Below are 19,102 nucleotides of genomic sequence, written 5' to 3'. Positions count from 1 at the left end.
TGTTATTGCAATTAGCAAATAAAATAGGAAAAAAAAAATAATAAATTTGTTTTTTATTACATAAATGTATTTATGTTTAAATAAAATATATTTGTTTATTCAATTAATTAATTAATTAAAAATATAGGTGTATAGATTGATTTTAAATTATCTCAATTTATAAAATATTTTTTTTTTTTTGTTTAATATTTATTTTAATATCTATTTTGATTGGTGGCATTACCAAGAAGGCCATTTAATTCAGCATCTTCAATTGTTGATTGATTTGCATAATAAGGCTGCGGTTCTTCATTAATACATTCATTGTATTTCATTTGTACAGCTGTTTCGTAATCTGGTGCTGGTCTATATGATGGAAGTAGTGCTCGTAAATTTTCCATTTCAGCTGCTGATAGTGTGGTTGCTGGTGGATATGGTGATGATGATAAATCATTGCAACTTGTCCAATTGCAATCTTGATTTCTATTTTCAAGATTAACTGATGTTGTTGGTTCACTCGAGTCATTTGTATCACTGTCCTAAAAATATTAATAAGAAAAATTTAATTAATGAAGAAACTGTTGTTTAATTGTTTAACTATCAACTTCAATTTAAACTTACAAAATAAGTTGTTAGTCTTTCACAAAGACTTGTATCTTGAAATTGCATGTAAAATGTATGCTGAGCAATACAAAGCCTCCACATGTACGTGGCATTTTTTGATTCATCAAAAATAAATCGTTTAGTTTCATCATTAACTGACGAACACTTTATTTTAAATTTTTTTTTATCATGAGTAACATTACGAATGTCTGTCCATGTATAAAATTGTGTTGGTTGTTCAGTTGATGATACAACCATAATACCATTTATTGAAATACCAAGTACAACTTCATTACCACTATAGTCTTTAGCATTAAATGTCTCGTAACCATATCCCTCAAGTTGCATACCAACAGTAATGTAAAGTTCCTCAGCAGCAGTTTGTGTAACACCTTGTAAAGTTCTATACTGATATATTGCTGAATGAAGAAGATTACTTTTTGATCCAGGCTCAATTTCAATGACATCCTAGATGTTAATAAAATTATATTATAAATGCTTTTATTTTATATATTTTATTTAGATTATTATTATTTTTGTTTTGTTTACTTTTGGAAATAAGATGTATTGTTGTAGAGTCTCTAGTGTATGTTTAACAGGATCAAAATTACCAAATTCAGCTTGCATTGAATATGCTGCTAAACGAGCTGCTTGTCTATCATTGCATTGTGTTTTACCTTCAAGTACATCACTCTTCAATTGTAAATAATAATGATACCTAGAAGAAAAAAAAATTGAGTAATTAATATTATTATAATTAAATGCAAATTCAAATGAATATCATTACCTTGTCATTTCTTCATGAATAAGTTGAACATCAGTGATGTAAAACATGACTCTTAAATAAAGATGAAAACTTTTAGCTTCTTTTTCCAATTGACGTTTTAATGGTTTTTCAAAATCAACCCAACGAACAATATTTTCACCATGTCGACAAACATATTGAAGACCAAAAAATTCTGGTTGATCAAGACCAAGTCTTTGTATCACACTGTCCAAACATTCTTTACCCAGACTTTCAACACTCAATGTACACTCAATTGATGTTTGATCCAATAGTTCAACACAAATAACATACTGATTTTTTGATACAACATTGTACTGACGACTCTTCTTCAAGTGAAATTTGAAAGGCATCTTTTTATATTTTATTTATAGTTATTATTAATATGATGATTATATTGGAGTAAAAATATAAATCAACCTATCTTCATTGTCAAAAATAGATTAAATTTTTGATTATTAAATTACTTAATATTTTTTTCTTTGTAATATTTATTTAATACATTAATAAATGTTTGTTATTTTAAACTTTGTATGAAATTTAACACGTAAACTGTTTGTTTTTCTCTACAAGCTTTTTGACATTCGTGAAGGAATGTTTCTCTTTTTTTGCTCTTGATGATGATTTTAACTGAGGCAGGGGGAAAGGGAATGAAATTATTGTTCAACTGTCTGCCATCAGAGGTCATATCAGAACCAGGAGAGAAAGAGAGAGTAGAAAAGAAAGAGAGAGACATAAATTAATAAAAAAAAAAATATAACCTTCATAACAACAGTGCATAAACTTTTTTTTTGTATGTAGTGTATTTATTATTATATGTAAACAATTGTTAATAATAATTATTAAACAATCATGAACGCTCTCTTGGGAAATTTTACACGATTGTCAATTGTTGTAAATAACTTGGCAAAAAATAATGGCTGTATAACAAGAGGTTTTAAATCAGATTTAAAGATAAAATGGATAAAACCAGCTAAAATTCCATGTACTGATCCATCAAAAAGTGGTGATGGTGGATTAGAACGTGTAGAAAATGAATCTGTTCTTGCAGCTAATTTTGCTGAATCTCAAGAATTAAAAGAGTAAGAAAAAACATAAATAAACAATAAATAAATTCAATCAATAAACAAATATCTCAATTAATTTTTTTTAGTGCACCAGAAATTGTTAAAAAGCTATTCTCTTTGGAATTTATGCCAATCAAAGAAACTACAATACTAAATAGAGAAAAAACAAGAAGCCTCGTCAAGAGATATGAAAACGATAATGTATCAATGGAAGCTAAAAGTAAATAAATAATAATACAATGATTTTAATTATAAATTGATAATAATTTTATGTTTAAAATTTCAGTTGCTATTATGACAAGTGAAATATTGTATCTTCAAAAATATCTGGAAAAACATCCAAGAAATAAAGTAACATTTGTTTTTTTAAAAGAATTAATTGATAAAAGAAAAAAATTCTTATCGAAATTAAGAAAATGGGATTACCGAAGATTTGAATGGTTATTGGAAAGATTAAATTTAACTTACAAGCCAAATCAAGTTGAGTACTATCGTGTAACTAGAAAAGATTCAATGAGAAAATTAACACGTAAACATTGTGATAAATTAAGAGAAGATAAAATAAATGCATACAAAGCTGAATTAGCTGAACAAAAAAAGATATTTTCAAAGACAAAAGTTGAACGTCTTGAATTTATCAGAGCTGAAGAGCTTGCATGTGGTGTTGAGCCAACTGTAAGTGAAGAAGAAATTCAAGAAGCTAAAAAAATAGCTGCACAATATCAATAAATTTGTTAAAATAATAATAAAGTAAAATAATTTTTTGTTCCACATCAAGTTTTATTTATATTTACAAATGTTTTTTTTTTTTATATTTAAATATTTTCAACATCTGGTTCATTTTTTTTTTGATTTCTTTGAACAACTTTAATTTTTCCAAATAATGAATTATAAAGTTCTGTTTTAGCTACATCAGACCATGTATCATCAAGTGCATTTGGTGCCATAAAATTAACTAATTTTGTATGAACATTGTATCTAACTCTACGTCCTTTTGTTGCACGTGTATCAATTTTTCTTTTCATTTTAGTTCTCATATTTTGTAGTTGAACCCATTGTTTTCCCAATTGTATTGGATCTGTGATATCAGCTGATTTATGCTCAATTAATTCTCTCAATAATTGATGATAAAAATCATCATCATCATATATTTCTGTGTCGTATTCTTGAATTCTTCTTCCATCATCATCATCAACTTGATCTTTTTTTCCAATAATACTGTACTCTGATCTTTTTAATTGTGTTCTTGATATTAATTTTTGTTTATTACTTAATAAAAATTCAATTTGTTTAACAACAGCTTGACTTGTACCTTTGCTAGCATTACCAGCTGCAACACGAGTTTTGTCATTCCATTTTTGAATAACTGAATTTCTATATGGTGTATAAACTGCGTGTCTTTTTTCAAGAATTTTTTCAAATTCATCCAATGTTTTACGTTTTTTATTTGCTGGTTCTTTTGTATCAGCATCATCATTGTCGTCATCATTATCAGATTTATCTTTATCATCATGTTCCATTTCTTCATCAGTATCAGATGGAATTTCTTCGTCCATTGAATCATCTTCATTTGTTTTTGATTTATCATTATTTTGTTTATTAGATAATAAATTTTTAGTTTCTGGATTATTTTTCCATAATTTTTCTTGCAATTCTAAAAGACCCTCTAAAGCATTGGATAATTTTTTTTTTGTATCTTTTGCAGCTTCAATAAATTGTTTATCTGTTTGATATTCTTTAAAGACATCATATTGTGGCATTTTGTTGCTTGTTGAAAGACATTTTTGAAGTTTTATTCTCATTTCCAATAAATTTTCCCATGCTTTAAGTTGATTTCTGACACAATTACCTTTTTCAATTTCTTGATTTATATTTATTGGTGTCATACTGGGAAAATTATTTTCACCATCACGATTTCTACCAAGAGGATTGTCCTCATCAAAGTCTGATTCTTCATCATCACTTATTTCAGATTCATTATCGTTGTCATTGTCATTATCTTCTTCATTATCATTATCATCTTCTTCTTCATCATTATCATCATCATCATCATCATCTACTTCAGCATCACTGTTATCATCAGCCTCTTGTTGACTATCACTATTACCATCATCAGAATCAGTGTCACACAAATCATCCATAGCATCACCTGAATCTTTATCACTTTCTAAATCACCATCAGAATCATAAGACTCATTTTCATAAATGTCTTTTCTCGACACTTTTTTACCTTGGTATCTGTGACAAAAATATTTACAATATAATTATATAGCAACATATTTATAATAATAGATAAAAATAAATTAACCAATTTACCTGGCATCAACTTCATCGAGAAGATGAACATTCTGTTTTCTGAACGATGTACCAGTTGGGACATCATCAGAATCTGATTCTGAATGTTGATCAACAACTTTAGCTTTTGTTACTTCATCCTCGTCATCAGAATCAAATGTTTTTGCTCCATCTGTTATTACATCATTGATACATTCAGCTAAACTCTGTTTTTTTTTAAACTTTAACATTTTTTTATTTGTTTATAAAATTGTTTGAAATTTAAGACATCAATCAACAACAATGCACGTGTATCAAGATCATACACGAACCATAACCAATACTTTTAAGTTTTTTTTTTTTTTTTTATCTTAGGCGGTGTTGACATCTCTTGAGAATTTGAGAAACTACTCTCTTATTTTTCCTTTCAAGTATATTGTGGTGCTGACATCTCTTGACAACTTGAAAAACTATTCTATTATTATTATTTTTATTTTTTTTTCAAAGATTATTCTCTCTCTCTCTCCTCTCTGTACATTATCTACATTTGTTTATTATTCAAACTAAAATTTTAATTTTAGATTTTCAAATTTACTTATCTTAGTATTTCTAATACATTTTAACATAATGATGAGATAGAAATTATTTAAAAAATATTAATGTAATGATAGTGTTAATTTAATTATATACGCATGCGCATAATTATTATTGTTTGTTTATTGTAAAAAAAAAAGAAAAAAATCAAAACATAATACAAAAAAATATAACAATAACAAATTTTGTCATCAACGTGTGATACTAGTGGAGCAATCATTAAAAACATCATTCGTATTTCCAGAATTTTATTGGTCGAATAAAGATAATAAACAATCAGGTGAGCATTTGTATTTATCATTATTTTATTATGACGTGACAGTGAGTTAAAGTGTGTAACACGAAGCCGACTTGAAATTTGATATATCATCTGACGATCCCCCAGGTTCGTTCTCAGGGTCAAAAAAGTCATTTAAGATTAGAAATCATTTTTTTTTATTTTAAACTCATCATTGATGCTCCAAGATTTTATTACTTAATATCTCGGTTTATTTTTATTTTTTGTCAAAAATCATTGGTCACAATTCAAAGGTCATAATAATTTTGATAACTTGGTTTATTTAACAAAGTTTTATTCGTAATTATTTCAGTACAAATTACAACATTCCCATCAAGACATTTGATAATGACACCAGCAAGTCAAATTGGTACAGGAGATTGTCTTCTAGATTCTAAAATAAAAGAATATTTACACTGGAATAAAGTAAGTTTAATATTTTTCATTCAACAATTAATTTACATAATTTACATTATTTTGGTGATTTTAATTAAAGGATAATGAAGCTGAAAGAGAAATTATCGCGCTTACAGAAGCAAATGATATCAAGACCCTGTCAAATTTGTTCTTGAAAAGACTAGAATTTGGTACTGCTGGATTGAGAGGACGAATGGGACCAGGATACAGTCAAATGAATGACTTGGTAATTATTCAAACAGGTCAAGGTCTACTTAAGTATCTTCTTGAAACTGTAATTGATTTACAAGATACTGGAATTGTCATTGGATATGATGGAAGATATCACAGTAAAAGATTTGCTGAATTAACAGCAGCAATATTTATAAATGAAGGTGTCAAAGTTTTTATGTATTCACAAGTATGTCCAACTCCATTTGTACCATATGGAATATTAAAATACAATTGTTCAGCTGGTGTTATGGTAACAGCATCACATAATCCAAAAGAAGATAATGGCTATAAAGTTTATGGAAAAAATGGTGCACAAATAATTCCACCACATGATAAATTAATTCAAAAATCAATTTTAAATAATTTAGAACCATGGGTAACATCTTGGGATACATCAAAAATTTATAGTAGTACATTATTTAAAGATCCACTTGATGAAGTTATGATATCTTATTATAATATCATTAAAAATAATACAATTTATCCAGAAGTTAATAAAAATACAATTATTAAATTTACCTACACTGCAATGCATGGTGTTGGATATTTATACATGGTTGAATCATTAAATGCAGCAAGTTTTAAGGTAAATTTTATATATTTTATTTAAAAAAAAAAAAAACAATATTATATAATTAATAATTTCATTTCAGTCATTTATTGCTGTTGAAGAACAAAAAAATCCAGATCCTGATTTTCCAACAGTTAAATTTCCAAATCCTGAAGAGGGTAAAAGTGCTTTAGATTTGAGTTTTAAAACAGCTGATAAAAATGGATCAACAATTATCTTGGCTAATGATCCTGATGCTGATCGTTTAGCTTGTGCTGTTAAAAAACGAACGTATGATTATTTTATATAATTTTTATTTTTAATATTTTTAATGACCTAAATTTTTTTATTTTATCAATTTGATTATTATCATTAAACAGAGGTGATTGGCATGTTTTAACTGGTAATGAACTTGGAGCATTACTTGGCTGGTGGATGATACATGCTTATCAAGTAAGAAATCCAGATGAAGATTTATCAAATGTCGTTATGCTTGCATCAACTGTATCAAGTAAAATTTTATCTACAATGGCAAAAAAAGAAGGTTTTCAATTTGAGGTAATATGATTTATTTAAAATAAAATAAAATAAATTGATATTATCATTATTTTACTAATTAATATATGATTTTAATGAAGGAAACATTGACTGGATTCAAATGGATTGGAAATAGATGTGAAGAATTAACAAAAAAAGGAAAAATTCCACTTTTCGCATATGAAGAAGCTATTGGATTTATGTGTGGCTCAACTGTTCCTGATAAAGATGGCATAAGTGCTGGTGCATGTGTTGCTGAAATGGCAGCTTATCTTGAAACAATGGGCTTGACATTAATTGATAAATTAGAAGAAATTTATAAAACTTATGGACGTCATATAACTGATAATTCATACTGGATTTGTCATGATCAAGAAACAATTAAAAATATATTTGAAAAATTAAGAAATTATGATGGAAAACCACAGACAGTAAGTTGATTTTATGACAATATTATTATTATTTTTCCTTAAAAACATAACAATTGTTAGTTATTATAATAATATAAATAGATAGTACGTGTTATCAAGTATAAATTGTTATAATGATAGTATTAAAGAGAGGATGCATGTGTCATGAGTGAGAGTGTTTGTTTGTGTTTTATCGTACTGAGGCTTGAAGGCCAACTGGTATACTGGTATATTGGTAGAAAGAGCTAGCACAAATAAGGAAAAAAAAAATATACAATAATTTATAAACGTAATAAGGTGATGCGTTTTTTATTTTATATCGACTCAGTGATATAGTAAACACGATAGGACTGTCAGTATTTTTTATTTTTTATTTTCTTTACCAAACAAGTATTGTCGCTGATAAGAATAATGATTATTTGTCGTTGAATATCAAAAGGATTACAATTATCCGAGTCGTACAATTAAAAAATGTCATTATTTTTATTTTTTTCATATCATTGTTTTTCTGTTTAAAGTGTTTTATTAATACGTGAATGACTTGACTTAATAATTTAAAACAAAAAAAACTGTTATTGCTGTTTTTTATTTTAAAAATATAATATACATATATATTTTTTAATTCAATTATTAGTTACTTATGGTGTTTATAAGATTTAGAAACAGTAAATTATTAATAATAACAGCAGGAATATAAAAATATATATTTAATAATTTTTATTATTCAAAAAAATAGTAGTGATAATGAAAAAAAATATGTCCATTTCATTTAACAATCTAACGGATATGTTTTTGACCTCATTGACACTGTTGCCACAAATATTATTCATTATTTTAGCAATTCCTGTTATAAAATCATTATATTTTTTATCACCATTTTTCGAAGAGACATCCGATTTAACGTAAGTCTCAATGCATATGTTGATTTTATCTGTTCTATATTATTATTAATTTTATTTATTTAATGATAATGAGTGAATAGGTATTAGATAATTAATTGTTATTATTATAAATATTATTTATTCAATGACAAATAATAATTATTATTATGTCATGTAAATGCTGTTTTTTAATCCTTCAATTTATTTTTTTGTTACAGTATCCATCAAGTATTGCAGGAGGAAAATATGCAATAACTAGTGTACGTGATTTAACAACTGGTTACGATAGTACTAAGATTGATAATAAAGCTGTATTACCAGTATCAAAGAGTAGTCAAATGATAACATTTACATTCGACAATGGCTTGGTTACAACATTAAGAACAAGTGGTACAGAACCAAAAATTAAATATTACAACGAATTGTGTGCTTCACCCGAACTTCAGTGAGTATTATTTTGATTTATAATTATTAAAAGTTTTAAATTATCATTCGACAATCTCATCTGGTATAATCTAATCATTTTAAATAAACAAATTTATTTTTTTCAATATCATTGATGTGCTGCATTTCATTGACAAACCTGATAAAAATCATATTAATGTTTATCGTTGTTATTAATTTTTAAATTATTTTTTTCTTTCAGGGACGTTGATGCTCTACGTAAAATGCTTGGAGAAATGGTACTGGCAATTGTGGAAGAGTTTTTACAACCAAAAAAGAATGGACTTATTCCACGCTCAACTTAATTAATTCACAAATTAAACATTACATTTTGTTCTTAATTTTTGTTCTTATTTTTATCTTTATTTGTTCAACTAATTATTAATTAGGGAGTAAAATAAAATATTAAATAATGAAGTTTATAAATTTGAATTAAAAATTTATGCATGGTGTTTAACACGCTTTTGTTATTTGTATGGTAAACTTATTTTAATGTTGAATTAGTTTTCGAAAAATTAAATAATACCTTCTTTAGCATTCTATATTCCTGATCAATAATAAGTAAAATCTTTGAAAATTACTTCTTCAATTTTGTTTCTTCCTCGATTTTTTTGTTTGCCTAATTTTTTTCAGAATTTTTTTGATTTGTATTTTTAAAAGTATCGAATACCTCTTTGCTCATTCTATGTTCTTGATACTCGAAAAGATTTTTTTCTATCAAAATTCAGAAATGGCGCTGAAATTGGCGTCTAAGCTAGCGTCTCGAATCTCCTGATCCAGGGATGATTCGGGTTCCAAGGCCTCAACTTAAATAAATAATTAAAAATGATATAAAATTTAATAAAATTAATTAGAAATTATTAATTAAGTATAAAAATACCCCAAAGTCTAAATATAAAAACAACTCTCTGAATAAGTTACATCGTATTTAAAGGAACAAATTCAGGGGTTTTAGCTAATAATTTTTAACTATGATAGAGTTGGGCTTGGGTCGTAATTTTTTTTTTAATTCAATTTTCTAGGATCTAAGCTAGTTTAGGAAAAAAAATGGGAATTTTTAAATGGTCAAAAAGGGTAGGGGGTGGATTTTATTTGTTTTTATTTTTTTTAACTATCATAAAGTTGAGCTTGGGTCATAATTTTTTTTTTATTAAATTTTCTAGGATCTAAGCTAGTTTAGGAAAAAAAATAAGAATTTTTGAGATGGTCAAAAGTATGGATTCTAATTATTTTTATTTTTTTAACTATGATAGATTGAGGTTGGGTCGTAATTTTTTTTTATTAATTGTCTGGATCTAAGCTAGTTTAGAAAATGGAAATTTTTAAATGGTCAAAAGGTAGGTGAATTTTAATTGTTTTAATTTTTTTAATATAGAGTTGAGGTTTCGTTATTTTTTTAATTAAATTTATAGAATCTAAGCTAGTATAGGAAAAAAAATGGAAATTTTGAAATGGTCAATAGAGTGGATTTTAATTGTTTTAATTGCGATAATTACGAATTTGAATTTCTTTTGTCTCTGTCTTTTTGCTTGAGGGCGTCAGTTTCTGATATTAAAAATAGAAACAATTAAAATCCACTACCCATTAAATTCCATTTCTAAACTAATCTAATTTAATAAAAAAATTACGAACTCAACCATGTAAATAAATCACCTTACTGACCATTTCAAAAATTCCCATTTTTAAACTTATCTAGACAATAAAATTACGACAACCTCAATATCATAGTTAAAAATAAAAAATAATTAGAATCACCTACCTTTTTGACCATTTCAAAAATTCCCATTTTTTCTAAACTGGCTTAGATCTAGACAATTTAAAAAAATAATATTAACTCATCATGAACAAAAAATAAAAATAGTTTAAATCCACCCCCTACCCCCTTTTGACCATTTCAAAAATTCCCATTTTTTTCCCAAACTACCTTAGATCCTAGAAAAATGATTTAAAAAAAAATGACGAGGATAGCTCTATTTTTATTAATAATTTATTATAAAAGTTAAGGGCTGGGCCCAAGAAAACCCCTATGTTCCCTGTACTTTTAATTTCTGGACGCTAGCTTAGACGCCAATTTCAGCGCCATAATTCAGAAAATATGTTGAAAAAAAAAAATTTCGAGTATCAGGAACCTAGAATAAGCGAAGAGGTGTTTTCGAAAATATCAAATACCTCTTTGCTCATTCTATGTTCCTGATACTCGAAAATATTTTTTCTATCAAAATTCAAAAAATTTGTTGAAAAAAAAAATTTCGAGTATCAGGAACATAGAATGAGTGAAGAAGTATTTTCAAAAATATCAAATACCTCTTTGCTCATTCTATGTTCCTGATACTCGAAAATTTTTTTTTCCACAAATTTTTTGAAATTCGATAGAAAAAAAAATTTTTGAGTATCAGGATCATAGAATAAGCGAAGAGGTATTCGATATTTTTGAAAATACCTCCTTGCTTATTCTATGTTCCTGATACTCGAAAATTTTTTTTTTCCACAATTTATTTGAAATTTGATAGAAAAAAAATTTTTCGAGTATCAGGAACATAGAATGAGAAAAGAGGTATTTGGTATTTTTAAAAATTTCTTTGTACAAGTGGCGCCATCTATTGATTTTTTTGGAAACTATAGGGTAAACACGTTTAAATATCATAGATAGACGAGGGCTGTTTTATCAGGGTTATAGAACAGGAAAAGAGGTATTTATTGAGTTATCTAGTCTAGCGCCATCTATTGTTTTTTTTAAGAACTATAGGGTAAACACATCGAAATATCATAGATAGAAGAAGGCTATTTTATCAGGGTTGTAGAACAGGAAAAGAGGTATTTTTTGAGTTATCTAGTCCAGCGCCATCTATTGTTTTTTTTAAGAACTATAGGGTAAACACATCGAAATATCATAGATAGAAGAAGGCTGTTTTATCAGGGTTGTAGAACAGGAAAAGAGGTATTTTTTGGGTCAACAAGTTAAGCGCCATCTATTGTTTTTTTAAGAACTATAGGGTAAACACATTGAAATATCATAGATAGAAGAGGGCTGTTTTATCAGGGTTGTAGAACAGGAAAAGAGGTATTTTTTGAGTTATCTAGTCCAGCGCCATCTATTGTTTTTTTTAAGAACTATAGGGTAAACACATCGAAATATCATAGATAGAAGAAGACTGTTTAATCAGGGTTGTAGAACAGGAAAAGAGGTATTTTTTGGCTCAACAATTTAAGCGCCATCTATTGTTTTTTTAAGAACTATAGGGTAAACACATTGAAATATCATAGATAAAAGAGGGCTGTTTTATCAGGGTTGTAGAACAGGAAAAGAGGTATTTTTCAAGTCAACAAGTTCAGCGCCATCTATTATTTTTTTTAGAAACTATAGGGTAAACACATTTAAATATCATTGATAGACGAGGGCTGTTTTATCAGGGTTATAGAACAGGAAAAAAGGTATTTTTTGAGTCAACAAGTTTAGCGCCATCTATTGTTTTTTTTAGCAACTATAGAGTAAACACATTTAATTATCATAGATAGACGAGGGCTGTTTTATCAGGGTTATAGAACAGGAAAAGAGGTATTTTTCGAGTCAGCCAGTTCAGCGCCATCTATTGATTTTTTTGGTAATTATAGAGTAAACACACTTAAATATCATAGATAGACGAGGGCTGTTTTATCAGAGTTATAGAACAGGAAAGGAGGTATTTTTTGAGTCAACAAGTTTAGCGCCATCTATTATTTTTTTTAGAAACTATAGGGTAAACACATTTAAATATCATAGATAGACGAGGGCTGTTTCATCAGGGTTATAGAACAGGAAAAGAGGTATTTTTCGAGTCAACCAGTTCAGCGCTATCCATTGTTTTTTTTAGGAACTATAGGGTAAACACATTTAAATATTATAGATAGAAGAGGGCTGTTTTATCAGGGTTATAGAACAGGCAAAGAGGTATTTTTTAAGTTAACAAGTTTAGCGTCATCTATTATTCTATGTTCGTCATTTTATGTTCCTGTTACAAATCTATGATTTTTCTACAAATTTTTCAAAATAATTGAGAAAAAAATTTTTCGAGTATCAGGAACATAGAATGAGCTAAGAGGTATTTCATATTTTTGAAAACACCTCCTTGCTCATTCTATGTTCCTAATACAAATCTAAGATTTTTCCATAAATTTTTTGAAATTTGATAGAAAAAAAATTTTTCGAGTATCAGGAACATAGAATGAGCAAAGAGGTATTTCATATTTTTGAAAACACCTCCTTGCTCATTCTATGTTCCTTATACAAATCTAAGATTTTTCCATAATTTTTTTGAAATTCGATAGAAAAAAAATTTTTCGAGTATCAGGAACATAGAATGAGCAAAGAGGTATTTGATATTTTTGAAATTTTTTTTTCAAAATATTTCGGAAATTAGTGGAAAAAAAAAATTTTCGAGTATCAGGAACATAGAACGAGCAAAGAGGTATTCGATATTTTTGAAAATACTTCCTTGCTCATTATATGTTCCTGATACTCGAAATTTTTTTTCTTCTTCAAGTTTTGAATATTTTCGAGCATCAGGAATATAGAATGGGCAAAGAGGTATTTAATTTTTTTCTGAAATAGTATTGACAAAAATAAAGTGTTGTAGAAGAAGCAAAGTCAAGTGTTCTTTTTATAATAGGAGACTCATTTTATCAATTTGAATTTATTTACATAATAATAATTAACTACAAAAGTTTTTAAATGGTACTAAACTGATGAGTATAAAAAATACTATTTTATTATTATTCAATAACTAAATTTTTAAATTATTCAAATATAAAACACAAAATTGAAATCTTTTTTGCAAAAATAAAAAAAGAAGATACTTTTTTTTAATTATCAACTTCTAATTATAAACAAAACATTATTATAAATCTTTTTAGCAAAAAATTGCTTTTGTTTTTTGCTTTAATGTTCTTAACATAATCACATACATTTTTTTTTTTTCGTCGTTTTTTTTTTATCATTTCTTTTAGCTTCTTTAACTTGAAATGTAATTGATTCACTGTCAAGAAAATCTATAAAATCATTAAGCTTTCCATTAAATCCTTCGGCTTTAAGTTTTCTGTATAAATCTTCCAATGGAACAGGAGTATACATAAGTATGTCACGTTTAACATCTTTATTTTTGTTAATATATTTAACAAATAATTCTTTAATCGGAAGAGTACCTTGACTGATGGTAGAAGGTCCACCATCATCTTCATCCAGGTCCATTTCTTCAGGTACAATTGATGAACTTGAAGATGAACTTTCTTGTGAAAGATCATCATTATCATCAGGACAATTAATTTCATTTTGTACACACTGTTTTTTTCTTGGTGGCTCATCATCATTATAATTATCTGTTGATGTATCAGGTATATCATCATCAGACACAAATGGATGAAGTTGATCATAAATATTTGTCAACAATTTTATTGCTTTCGGTCGTTTCTGTTTTTTTAAACCATATTTATGAAGTTCACGATAAATCTCTGGTGATGTCATATTAGCATAATCAAGAGGAGGTGTTATGACCTCTGTTAATCTTGATAAATTATTATTTTTTAAAACACTTGACTCTCTTTTTTTATGCAACAATTTTTTTGTAAAATTGCCATCAGATTTTGATTTAACAGCTAGTAATCTTGAGCTTGTATTTGTTACAATTGGTGAAGCAAGACTCGAATGACATCTCGTTGATGATGCAATTGGAATTTCATCGTCTGAATTATCACTAAGAGTATGTGAAATACATGACGTATGTTTTTTTATAACTCTTGATGATCTAAATGTTATATTTTTACTTGTACTTGGTATCAATTTTGTTGTACTTTCATCAGTTTGATTTTTAGAATTTGAAAAAATTGGACTATCCAATAAATTACTAATTTCAAATCCTCCCTCAGGATTTCCTGATTTACTAAAATTATTTTCTTTATTTGCTTCAGGAAGATCTTTCAATATTTCATCAAAACGATCAAGATCATCGAGATTTGATGTTTCTGATGATGATGACAATGTTATTGGACTCTGTGATAATCCATGTGCATTTAAATTAGTATCTGTATTAGTTTTTTGTGATAAATCTTTAAATACATCTGCAACTTCTTGACTTAAACTTAATTTTTGTGTAAAACAATAATTAGGCTCAGTATCACTATCATTATTTAATTTTAAAGTATCATGACTTGAGTTTGAATCTGAATTTTGTTGTGTTAAAATATTTCTATCTGGACTATTTTTAAAATTTGATTGGGTCAGTGGTAAAGCATCACTCCAACTGTCAAATACAACGTCATTAATTGTATGCATATCTGTCAATGACTCACTGGTTTTTGACGGTTCTTGAAAACTTTGAAATGATTTATTATCTGGAGAATATACTTTATCAACTTCCATACCTGGATGATCATTTGGAATATCAGAATGATGTTGTATATCTTGAGATTTTTCAGGTTCAGAATCTGATAGCTCAGTCAAATTTATTGTAGTCTCTGGTATACCACTTTTATTAAAAGTATTATTTCTACTTTTTTTCAAACTGTTGGATTCACTTGGTGGAGTCGTCATCTCGGCAGTATTTTCCAAGAATTTTATTGCATCATTACGATAATTAGTAATACTATTTGATAATGTTTTTTTTTGATATTTTGTATACATTGATTCTTCAAGATTATCCTCATCCTCATCATCATCACAATTTGATTCAACTTCAGTTGACAATTCACCAATGTCAATATTATTTTCATTTGATGCTTGGACTTTTTCTAAACGTTCACCAGCATCAGCAAGAAGCTTATCCTCAATCATACTGATAGCAGATTTTTTTATTTTTTTGGTGAATGATTTATCAGCGTTTAGAGTATCATCATCATCATATGATTTTTTTCCAACAAGAAGAAATGATTCATCTTCATTTTTTTTAACTTTAAATGGATTTTTATGTGGTGGTTTTAATGGTCTCACAGGTGTGTCACCATCAGTATCAGTATCATTAATATCCCTTGCAGTTATTCGTTTAATTTTTTCAATATAAAGAGTCATATCACTCTTAGATTTTGTTGGATAAACCTCTGATAATTTTCTACGACATGTAAATGATTTTGATTGTAATGGAGTTTCAAGAATTTCATGAGTACTTGATTCATCTGGTATAACATTTTGAGTTTCATCAATAAGTTTAGGTGTTGTTATTTCATTAATTATAGTTGATGATTCATCAAATTTTTTTGTAGATTCTTGATGAATAACTGATGATGTAGCATCACTTTCGTAAACCACAGAGTCTTCAAATAAATCTGGTGAACAAGTCAATTGTTTTTTATCCAAATCTAATCGACTTAGAGGTGTTTTATATTGTACATCTTGATTTTGTTCCAGCTCAAAATCATCTGTCCAAACAATATCATCAATAATTTGATATTCATCCTTAGCAATTTTATCTTTGGTATCAACATCAGCTGATTCATCAGAATTATTATTTATTTTTATTTCAGCTTTATCAGATATCTTATTTATAGTTTTATTTTTTTTATCATCTTGTTTTAATTTACCATGATATTTACAACTAGATTTTTCTTTTTTTATTATATATTCAAATAATTTTTTAACACTGTATTTATGTGCTAATAATTTTAGTTGATCAATTGAATTATTTTCATTGGAAATACAACACTTAATAATTCTTCCACAGTATAAATATTCTAAAAAATATGTTGCTGCTGTTATGTCAATTGTTGGCCATTTAATAATTTTTTTCCAATGATCATATGGCTTGTTAAAGTCAACAATGTCATTTAATATATTACAACAACGTGCCAAAAATACAAGTGAATGAGCTGGAATATATTTATCATGTTTTAAAAGTATTTTAATATCAGATCCATATGTACTGCCAACCATTTTGTACCAATCATATGCAACAACAACTGATGATTCTTTGTCTGATTGATTATTCATAAAATTATTTTTTAAACTATCAGACTCACCATCATTCTCATCATCAGCATCGCCATCATCATTATAATCTTTTTTTTCTTTATCACTTTTTATTTGATCATTATTTTCATTTTCTTTTTGTGACGTTAATTTATTTTCAGTTGAACTATTTTCTTCAATATTAGATAAATTACTTTGGCTATTGTCTTTTACTTTGGTGGTTTTTATTTCTTGATGATGACTATCTTCAGCTTCAGTTGCTTCATCAATATCCATTCTATTATCATCAAAATTATCTATTGCCACGTTTGTATTATTTTCTTCATAATTTATATCTGTTATTTCTTGCTCTTTAGACTCAAGCGGTTGAATATACTCAGCAAGTTCATTTACATAATACTCAGAATTTTTTAACAACTCCTTGGAATAATTCCAAAGTTTTTGATCTGATTTGTGATATTTTTTTAACAATTTACTGTTAATTTTAATTTTTTTATGCACTGTTGGTTGATGATTTGATTCTACATACCTTGCTTGTGTTGATTGTTCAACTCCAACAATAATTTCAGCAATTTTTTCAGTTAATAATGCTTCTCTTGTTTCTTGAGTTCTTGTTTCAAGTATAGTTGGACCAAAATTTTTTCTTCTTTTAATTTTATCTTGTGGTAATTCAGCTTGTGGTTTATTTGTTTTAAATCCAAATGATTGCAGTGTACTTCGTCTTAGTGAACTACTCATTTCAATAAATTTATCATCAGGCTCAGCAACCATTGCAACTGCATTGTCTAGTTCTTCAATTTGTTCCATTTCTTGTAGTGATATTGATAATGCCTTGGCTAACTGAATATCAGGATCACCTTCAGGCATGAAATTTTTAATATTTGGTTTCTTTTTTTTAACAGTACGAACTGGTCCAGCTGGTAAACCTATGTGAAGTCTTTCAGCTGCTTGACGTTCTTGTAATTCAGTTGCAGCAAGTAACTTACGTGTTGATACCTTATTTTTAACAGCACAAGTTTTAGCATGTGATGATAGAGTTTCAGCATCATTAAACGTCTTAAAACAAAGTGGACAAACAAATTGATTTTGTTGCTTAAAAAATTGTGATTCAATTGATGGTTGACTTGTGCTTTCTTTAGGTGCTGTTGTTGTTGTTTTCTTCTTACTACGAGGTCCAGGCTTTTTTTTAACGTTTATTATTTTAGGAGGTACTTTTAATATTATATTTGGTGATTTAAAATCTGCAAGACTGTCATCTACATCTGGTGATAGTGAACGAATTAATTTTTTATTATTTTCACTTTCCTGATTTGTTTTACTGAAAAAAAATAAATAAAGCAATAAATAAATAAAAGGATGGTAAAGGTTTCGTAAGATTAATTATTTTTTTTTCAAATAAATTATCAAGATTAATTTTTCTAAATGAATATTTTAATTTTATTTACAAGTTAAGGAAGATACATTGATTAACTACCTTGATTGTGGTTTTGAATTTAATATCTCACTATTCTCGTTTGTCTCTGTTGTTTTTGACATTTTAAAATGATTTATTATAACTAAATGAATAAATAATATTTGTTGCTTTTAAACTTGATTAACACGTGGCTCAATTTCACCAGCTTTTTTCTTTTCTAATGCTATTGCAATTGAAGCCATGAATTGTTCTTGCATGATAATTTTCTTTTCAATTTCTTCAGGTGTTTTTGTAAATATTCTCGTAAATTTTGTCTTGACTGAATTTGATAAATCTGAATACCTGTAATTAATATTAACTAATTAATTATCAACTCAAACAACTATTGTACATGTAATTATATGAGCTCTGTTTGATTTTGTTGCTTAATACGTACATGAAAAGTTCACCAAGTGTAACAAAAGCAAGAAGTCCACCTCCAATAAGTAATGTACCAACACGATTGGCAGGTGTACCTCTTAATTGTCGAGGTTTTCGTTTTGATACATTGGTTGGGTCTTTTTGTATCGATTCATGCAACATTCCACTTGTAATATTTAAACAGTTAATCACAGTAAATATATTGATTGACAAATTTAAATTAAATTATTTAATAACAAACAAAATACAGAATGGTTCAAAAGGTTATGTAGCAAACGATAATGTATATGTCTGAATTTGTCTCTCTC

At 27.2% G+C, this 19,102-nt stretch overlaps 5 protein-coding genes across 6 annotated transcripts; 2 read left to right on the top strand and 3 right to left on the bottom strand.

Moving 5' to 3' along the window:
* Window positions 1-155: 155 nt before the first annotated feature.
* LOC122857942 (tyrosine-protein phosphatase non-receptor type 14-like) lies at window positions 156-2,015 on the bottom strand. The gene is made up of 4 exons (XM_044160512.1): window positions 1,370-2,015; window positions 1,132-1,300; window positions 601-1,050; window positions 156-518 (listed from the first exon to the last, which is right to left on the bottom strand). The coding sequence occupies exons 1-4, from the start codon at window positions 1,717-1,719 to the stop codon at window positions 195-197; spliced, it is 1,293 nt and encodes a 430-aa protein (XP_044016447.1). The 5' UTR covers window positions 1,720-2,015; the 3' UTR covers window positions 156-194.
* A 112-nt stretch (window positions 2,016-2,127) lies between these two features.
* On the top strand, window positions 2,128-3,204 carry LOC122857916 (28S ribosomal protein S15, mitochondrial). The gene is made up of 3 exons (XM_044160453.1): window positions 2,128-2,448; window positions 2,520-2,653; window positions 2,720-3,204. The coding sequence occupies exons 1-3, from the start codon at window positions 2,219-2,221 to the stop codon at window positions 3,160-3,162; spliced, it is 807 nt and encodes a 268-aa protein (XP_044016388.1). The 5' UTR covers window positions 2,128-2,218; the 3' UTR covers window positions 3,163-3,204.
* Window positions 3,193-5,042, bottom strand: LOC122857911 (protein AATF-like). Its single transcript, XM_044160440.1, has 2 exons — window positions 4,750-5,042; window positions 3,193-4,671 (listed from the first exon to the last, which is right to left on the bottom strand). The coding sequence occupies exons 1-2, from the start codon at window positions 4,956-4,958 to the stop codon at window positions 3,249-3,251; spliced, it is 1,632 nt and encodes a 543-aa protein (XP_044016375.1). The 5' UTR covers window positions 4,959-5,042; the 3' UTR covers window positions 3,193-3,248.
* Window positions 5,043-5,424: 382 nt separating this feature from the next.
* On the top strand, window positions 5,425-9,607 carry LOC122857910 (phosphoglucomutase-2). Of its 2 annotated transcripts, none has more exons than XM_044160413.1 (8): window positions 5,425-5,581; window positions 5,892-6,004; window positions 6,075-6,794; window positions 6,862-7,049; window positions 7,139-7,316; window positions 7,397-7,726; window positions 8,805-9,031; window positions 9,233-9,607. In XM_044160413.1, the coding sequence occupies exons 2-8, from the start codon at window positions 5,927-5,929 to the stop codon at window positions 9,333-9,335; spliced, it is 1,824 nt and encodes a 607-aa protein (XP_044016348.1). In that variant the 5' UTR covers window positions 5,425-5,581; window positions 5,892-5,926; the 3' UTR covers window positions 9,336-9,607. The 2 variants fall into 2 exon arrangements, with proteins under 2 accessions (XP_044016348.1, XP_044016359.1); XM_044160424.1 differs by lacking the exon at window positions 5,425-5,581 and adding an exon at window positions 5,609-5,686.
* A 4,054-nt stretch (window positions 9,608-13,661) lies between these two features.
* Window positions 13,662-19,102, bottom strand: LOC122857909. The gene is made up of 3 exons (XM_044160397.1): window positions 18,811-19,102; window positions 18,435-18,716; window positions 13,662-18,278 (listed from the first exon to the last, which is right to left on the bottom strand). The coding sequence occupies exons 2-3, from the start codon at window positions 18,494-18,496 to the stop codon at window positions 13,964-13,966; spliced, it is 4,377 nt and encodes a 1,458-aa protein (XP_044016332.1). The 5' UTR covers window positions 18,497-18,716; window positions 18,811-19,102; the 3' UTR covers window positions 13,662-13,963.

Source organism: Aphidius gifuensis, linkage group LG1 (assembly GCF_014905175.1).
Source record: "Aphidius gifuensis isolate YNYX2018 linkage group LG1, ASM1490517v1, whole genome shotgun sequence".
NCBI lineage: Eukaryota > Metazoa > Arthropoda > Insecta > Hymenoptera > Braconidae > Aphidius > Aphidius gifuensis.
This window is presented reverse-complemented; position numbering and strand designations above follow the sequence as displayed.